At 35.5% G+C, this 7,878-nt stretch overlaps 1 protein-coding gene across 1 annotated transcript in view; it reads right to left on the bottom strand.

Moving 5' to 3' along the window:
- Nucleotides 1–1,442: 1,442 nt before the first annotated feature.
- Nucleotides 1,443–7,878, bottom strand: part of LOC135216754 (hyaluronidase-like) — a 20,736-nt gene continuing 14,300 nt past the window's right edge. The window contains exon 8 of the mRNA XM_064252229.1: nucleotides 1,443–1,703. Within this exon, the coding sequence (XP_064108299.1) occupies nucleotides 1,557–1,703 (147 nt within the window). The 3' untranslated portion in view covers nucleotides 1,443–1,556. The remainder of the gene's footprint in view (nucleotides 1,704–7,878) is intronic.

The following is a 7,878-nucleotide window of genomic DNA, read 5'->3' as shown; positions in this document are numbered from 1 at the left end:
ACAAGTAAGAGCCACAAAGTTAATTCCATCCATCAGGCAAATAGGTTACCGAAGACGACTAGAGATTCTGAACATGTATATCTGAGAAACACGACGATTGCGAGGACAACTAATAGAAACATTCAAAATACTGAAAGGCAAAACAAAAGTAGACGAAAACCAGACAAGAAATAATGAATGGAAACTAGAGCTGAAGAGATACAACACATCCAGTTGTGGGAACTTCTTTACATGCAAAATATGTGACACTTGGAATAAACTGCCACCGGAAGTTATAAACAGCAACAGTGTGGAAGAGTTTAAAAGAAAGCTAGACAAACTCAATAGGACACTGTGAATGAACAGTAAAACCTGCTCCTAGAGATAAGTGAACACACGATGTCTCCTCGGATGGACTAACAAGTCTTTGAGACATCCTAATCCTTGTAACTCCTTGTAACTTCGACATCATTTCAAGGGGTTTAAAGTAGCAACCTTTCAACAGTTTCAGTGAACTGTTATGCAAACAGGACTTGACAATCATTGATATCCAGCATAAAAGATGCACTGCAGATCGCAATGATGCAGCATCCGGCATCAAACCTATTCATCGTGAATAATCAATTCAGAAGGAAGAGTATTGGACATTTAAACTCTCCAGATAAACCCATTTATTGCATTCTTGCTTTCATTTCTCGACCATATCACCTTTCCGATATTCCAGCTCCAGCCATATAAATCCTAGATACAATATCTCATAAAATCTTCCTTGCAACGTCTCTAGAATATACTTTTTTTGCTAGATTCTTTGCTAGCAACAGGCGGTTAGGTTAAGTTAGGTTTGGTTATGTTAAGTTAGGTTAGATAGGCTTCAGTTCCTTTTTAATTTTCTGTAAATGAAAACTACAGAGATATTTGTGGCTCGAAGAATCTCAATTCGTTTAAGATTTGTAATGTTTTTTTTTTCCAAAAGGTCTCGGTTCCATGAAAGCGTATATTAGTAGTTCAGTGCATCAACTGCTTCACTTTCAACGTATCCTACTACTTTTACTTACTGGTTACTGCTCGTAATTTGTCTTCAGACCTGCAATATACCATTTCATTTTTTCCTCCCTTTTCATAAAATAATATTCAGAGATAAGAAAAACCGCCATGAAATCATCTAATTGCTGTCAGTGTTGTTTATTCTATATTTGCACAACTATCGCAGTAGGTATTACCGTGAAAACAGATGTTTTTCATAAACTGTGTGTAAGGTAAAACCATCATAAATAACAATTACTTTCCCAAGCATATAAGTTCCGTAGGTGATCAACAATTATCTTTCAAATGGTATTCATGAAACGGAAAAATTGAGCGTTTATATATTATATATGATATAATATATATATATATATATATATATATATATATTATATATATATATATATGATAGATAGATAGATAGATAGATATATACATACTTGACGAGACTTACTTTTAATCTCAGTCAGCATTAAAAGTTCTTAAGCAGAAACGCTCTAAGCTTCATTAATACATTATGTATTTCATTCCGTCATCACCAATCGCTTGGCCTCCTACTGATCCCACTGCCTGCTTTTGTCAGTCGCGAGAGAAATGAATTCCGCCATGAGTCCTGGGGACTCTAAAACGAGTCTCAGTAGAGTCTCGGGCATCTCCAGGATGGACTTCACCAGGGGTCCCAGGACGTCCTCGACGTATTCCTGCAACGGGACGCAAATAGTTAAGAATAAGGAGAGAAATAAAATTTGCAAGAAAGAGACGCATTCCTGCCAGATAAACAAGTAATTGAAAGAAAGCGAGAAATAAGAATTAGAAGAGAGACGTATTCCTGCCAGATAAACAAATAATTTAAAGAAAGTGAGGAATAGGAATTAAATGAGTGACGTACTCCTGAGAGGGGACACAAATGATTTAAAGAAGGAGATAAAAAAGAATTGTAAGAAAGAGACGCATTCCTGCGAGATAAACAAGTAATTGAAAGAAAGATAGAAATAAGAATTATAAAAAGAAAACGTATGCCTGTGAGATAATCAATTAATTCAAAGATAGAGGCAAATAAGAATGAAAAGAAAGACACAAATAAGACGAGGGGAACTGCGAAACGCCGATGAGAAATGACCAGTTATAAAGGAATGACCTTGCTAGTTTTTTCTTAAATGCAATTGGCTTTTTTCAATGATTGTAGTCCACCTGTATTTTTAGACTATCCTTCCTTCCAGTAGCTTGAGTAGACTCAAGTTATTTGTCTTCATACGGTTAATCAATTGATATGAAAGAATTATGAGTTATATAAAAGAATAGTTCCTCGCTGGACGAGTGGTTTTCGCGTTCGCCTGCCAATCCGGTGGTCCGAAGTTCGATTCCCGGCTATGCCAACGCGGAATCAGAGGAATTTATTTCTGGTGATAGAAATTCATTTCTCGATATAGTGTGGTTCGGATCCCACAATAAGCTGTAGGTCCCGTTGCTAGGTAACCAATTAGTTCCTAGCCACGTAAAAATATCTAATCCTTCGGGCCAGCCCTAGGAGAGCTGTTAATCAGCTCAGTGGTCTGGTAAAACTAAGATATACTTATCTAAAAGAATACTCTATTGAAATAGAAGCATTTAGGAGTTATCTTAAATGATAACAAGATTAAGGTATTCAAAAGAATAATCAAATGAAATAAAAAATTTTAGTTATCCTAATTAAGGATCTACAAGAAGTAAATTTACCAATAAAGGTAAGAAAAGAACTGATCTTCAGATAAAGACCAGAAGTCCTCTTAATATCTTCTGAGGTAATAATACAAAATACAAAACACAAACTATGGCGAAATTTTTGAAAAAACTGTAAAAGGGGAAGGATTAAAACAAATAGGTCCGTTAAGAGAAGGAATTATACATTATTCTCCCAATGGCAGGATATCATTTTTCTCAAACAAAAGGTAAAACTAATCTACGTGGCGCCAGAAAGAAAACCTGTAGCCTACCTGAAATTGCAAACATTTTTCGGTTGTGTTCAGATCATAAGCACCTCCCCAGATGACGGACCGTCGAGATTTCTCTCCTTTGAGAGGCCGATCGTGTTCATGATATCTTCTGGCGTTATGAATTCTTCCACTTCGTGATATCTGTGAGGGGACGCCAAATGTATACATTTCTGTGAACTTCGAGAGCAAGGATTATTGCTATACAGATTAGAGAGCTAAAAATATTTCCATTCTGACTTACGTATACATCTTAGCTTCGCATTCATTCATATTCCATAGATTTATCATGGTTGTAATTACAAAAAGGCTTTTATAGATAATATTTTCTTGAACGTGGAAAATGGGTTCAATGTTTCCCTAGAGATAGGATTCGGAAGTATGAAAGCACCCTCTGATAGTTGCATCATCGTTAATGCTGTGTTCTAAAAGATGCAATGCATTACTTTTTTAATACAATTCTTGTATTTGAATACATTTATGCACACTCTTACTTAATCACTTATTTATTTGTTAATTTTTATAACTAATCGCTTCTTTCTGCACTCTCAATTAACTTCTGTTGCTTCTTTCCATATTCTTTGGAAGCTTGAATTTCAATTCCATGGCCCCTATGATGGGCTTGTTACATATAACTGTGGTTCACCTTCTCAATAATAATAATAATAATAATATTAATAATAATAATAATAATAATAATAATAATAATAAATTGCTTATACAATGCTCTTCTCTCTCTCTCTCTCTCTCTCTCCTCTCTCTCTCTCTCTCTCTCTCTCTCTCTCTCTCCCCAACGCGACGTTTCGTCCAGATCTACAGGACATTTTCCAGTGATGACTGCTGAGGGACTGATATAAGGAGAAGGACTCGCCAATGGAATTCAGTCACTGGAAAATGTCCTGTAGATCTGGACGAAACGTCGCATTGGAGACACACAGAGAGAGAGAGAGAGAGAGAGAGAGAGAGAGAGAGAGAGAGAGAGAGAGAGAGAGAGAGCATTGTATAAGCAATAATAATAATAAAATGAATGTGACTAGTGTCCCCTTGCACATCTGAATACAAAACACTAGATTCTTTGTTAGCTTTCTAGCTCTTATCAATGCAGAAAAGCTTAAACTTAGTGAGAACGACAACACAAAACTGACCTGTACCAACAGTAGGTGATGATGGCCACGGGTTTGCTCAGCATTGCGTTCAACCTCTGAGACTCCAAGATCCTCCCGAGGGTCATGTTCTTCCGCCCTTCGGCGCCGACACTCTTCAGGGGGTAGACGCTTGGGTACATGGCTTTACTGGCCTCGTAGAGCCAAAGAATGTCGTCGTTCGTTTCGGCCATCTGGGAGAAACAGTCTGTCAGTTATGGTTTTCAATGTGGTGTTTATTTTTTTTTTCAGACGTCTGGGAAAAATAAAGTATTTGTTAGTTATAGTTTTTAATATGTTATCTAATTTTCAGATATCTAGGAGAAATAAGGTCTTTGTCAGTTATAGCTTTCCTTATGGTCTTTATTTTTTTTCTTATCAGGAACCTAGGAGAGAGGTCTTTCCTATTTATAGTTTTCAATATGATATTTAATTTTTAAGATATATAAGAAAAATAATGTCGTCGTCAGTAACAGTTTTTAATTATGTATTTATTTTTTTTTCAAATATTTATGATAAATAAGGTTTTTGTTATATATAGCTTTTTATGTAGTATTTATTTTTTTCAAATATCTAGGAGAAATAAGGTCTTTGTTGGTAACGGCTTTTATTACGGAGTAAATTTTTTCTATTTTATTTCTGCTCATGAAGAGTTATTTCTAATGGAAATTTTCAAGGGAGTAGGAATTTGATCTGAGCATTCATTTCAGTGCATTGAACCAACCTCTTTGTCTACAGAAGGAGCCAGTGGAAATTGATTCGGTATTTGTCATATAATTAAATAATGCTAATTTAGTACTATTTGTTATAAGTAAATACTGCTAATAGTACATGGTATAATAAGTAAATAATGTTGATTTAAATACATGATATAAGTAAATAACGCTAATTTGGAATATGCTATCAGAAAATAATGGAATAACTTGAGCAAGAAATATATAAAAAACAAAGTGGGAGGGATTAAGAAAGTGCAACATCTATCAGAGTGGTGGGACATAGATTTATTATTATTTGAGAGAGAGAGAGAGAGAGAGAGAGAGAGAGAGAGAGAGAGAGAGAGAGAGAGATTCTCTTACCGCGCTCTTACACTCCACTTCTCCTACATAATTCTTGCAGTAGGGGTAATGGTAGTATCCCCAGAGTGCATTGGGCCGCAAATCAGCGCCGATCTGGAGCGCTACCTGTTGGGAGATAAAGGGCGTTCTGGAAATCAACTGGAGTTTGATTATTTCTCTCTCTCTCTCTCTCTCTCTCTCTCTCTCTCTCTCTCTCTCTCTCTCTCTCTCTATCGTGCACACACGCACACACACATATACAAACAAACACTTAGTGACATTGCATTCTCAACAGCACCTTACCATAAGATATATATACATACATACATACATACATATATATATATATATAGTATATATATATATCTGTGTGATATATATCTGTGGTATATATATATATATATATATATATATTATGTATATAAACCTTCCAGAAATAAATATACTCTAATCTACTTAGACTAAAATTATTCAGAATTTATTTTGCTAAAACTCACTTCCTATTCTGATTCTCATAATCTCTCATAAATTCCTACTAAATCCCATCCATTCTCATACTGTCCTAATAAATCCGATATGCTCACATAAACTCCTAATAAATCCGATTCACTCGCATAAATTCCTAATAAATCCGAAACGCTCTTAGGAATTCCTAATAAATCCTAGATGCTCTCATAATGTCATAAGAAATCAGAAAAACTCTACTAAATTTATAATCAATCTTAAACGCTCTCATAAATTCCTTTGTACCTCCATATAATCCCTGATTGACGAATTGAAGGATCGCTCGGATTCTGCCTCCACATCCTCCGCTGACCAATCAGGATGCTGGGAGGATACCCAGTCGCGGGACGCCTGTCTGTACTCCGTAGGAGCCCACCCGTAGGATGGCAGATAGTATTCGAAGTCTAGGACTGCAACTCCTACGAAAACATTAGGATGTGAAGTAACATTAAGCTGTTTATTTATTGAAGGTTTTGCATAACGTTTGAATATCCCAGTCATCAAGCTGACGTCTTAAATATTACATAGTCAATGTGAATTGTAGGAGAGAATAATTACAACTATAATACAAATATTACAAAAGTCTACAAAAAAACTACATTATTCAGTGTTAATTTAAAGGAGACAATATTGACATTGATTATACAAATACTACAGTAATTTATATCAGTCAATGAGAATATGCAGCAGAAAATAATTAAATCTATAATACAAATATTACAAAAGTTTGTATTAGCGATATTTGTGCGCTGAATAAAAAAGCAAATTTTTTATAACTTTAAAACTATTAGTCTAATTCCTTTCAAATTTGACTTGCACACCATCACAAACGAAGCAAAGCTAAAGGTACTTTAAACAAATTGATGAAAAGAAATTCCAATTTCTAATTTTACAAACAGAAAAACACGTTTCAGAGTCCCTGATTCATAGATTACCATCGAAATCAGCACGCGTCGTTTCCACTTGGGCAGTGAAGGTGATCATGTGGTATTCAAGGCTGCCATTTTGTGGGATGCCTCCGTTCACGGATGTTCCTCCTTCTAGATGAGGGATTTCCCCTGGTTGATACCATATGTTTACCTGCGATGATGATAACGTCCATATTTATATGTATTAGTATATGTATTTAATATGTATACGTACAGTTCCTCGATGGGCGAGTCGGTTACGTGCTCGACTACCAATATCAGGGTCCGGGTACGATTTCCAGCTTTGCCAAAGCGAATCAAGAGGAATTTATTTCTGGTGATAGAAATTCATTTCACGATGTGGTTCGGATTTCACATTAAGTTGTAGGGCCCGTTGCTAAGTACCCAATTGGTTCCTAGCCACGTAAAACTATCTAATCCTTCGGGCCAGCCCTAGGAGAGCCGTCAATCAGCTCAGTGGTCGGGATTAACTAGGATATAGTTGATATATATATATATAGTATATGTATATTTATATATATATTATATATATATATATATATATTATATATATATATATATATATATATTATATATATACATATTATAAACACTATGACACTTCTACTCACAACTAATGATTTATTCTGAATATGGAAACCGTTTCAATATATTTATTACTCTTATCTTATTTACATATTTCTAGATAAGAAAATGAAGTATTAATTTTGTTATCTCAACCTCTTGCGAGAATTACTGGGAGCATTATCACTATAATATATTTCTCTGTACCAACTCATCAAGAACAAGCGGCATATAATCATATAGGAAGCATCAAGCGCAATTAAGATATCTACAGTAAGTATTTGTGAATTATAAGAAAGTAATCATGCTGTTATTGATTGTCAAATCTCAATGCCCAATCTTTGTGGCCATATGAGTAATCACTATGATTGAGTCTCTCTCTCTCCTCTCTCTCTCTCTCTCTCTCTCTCTCTCTCTCTCTCTCTCTCTCTCTCTCTCTTTCAGGACACTGAACAGTAAAATCTGCTCCTAGAGATAAGTGAGCACACAATGTCTCCTCGGATAAACTGATAAGTCTTTGAGACATTCTAATCCTTGTAGCCATGCAACTTGGAACTCTCTCTCTCTCGTGAAAGAACGTTTTAACCTCTCTCTCTCTCTCTCTCTCTCACCTTATCTCCTCGGAAGTCGTCATCTGAATTCTGAATGATACCGAATTTAGTCACGTTGATATCGACACCCAGGTTGCGACACATGCACGTGGGCATATTCC

The sequence above is a fragment of the Macrobrachium nipponense genome, chromosome 6 (genome assembly GCF_015104395.2).
Source record: "Macrobrachium nipponense isolate FS-2020 chromosome 6, ASM1510439v2, whole genome shotgun sequence".
NCBI classification, from domain to species: Eukaryota; Metazoa; Arthropoda; class Malacostraca; order Decapoda; family Palaemonidae; genus Macrobrachium; species Macrobrachium nipponense.
Note: the sequence above shows the minus strand (reverse complement) of the source record. Positions and strands in the feature narration are given on the sequence as shown.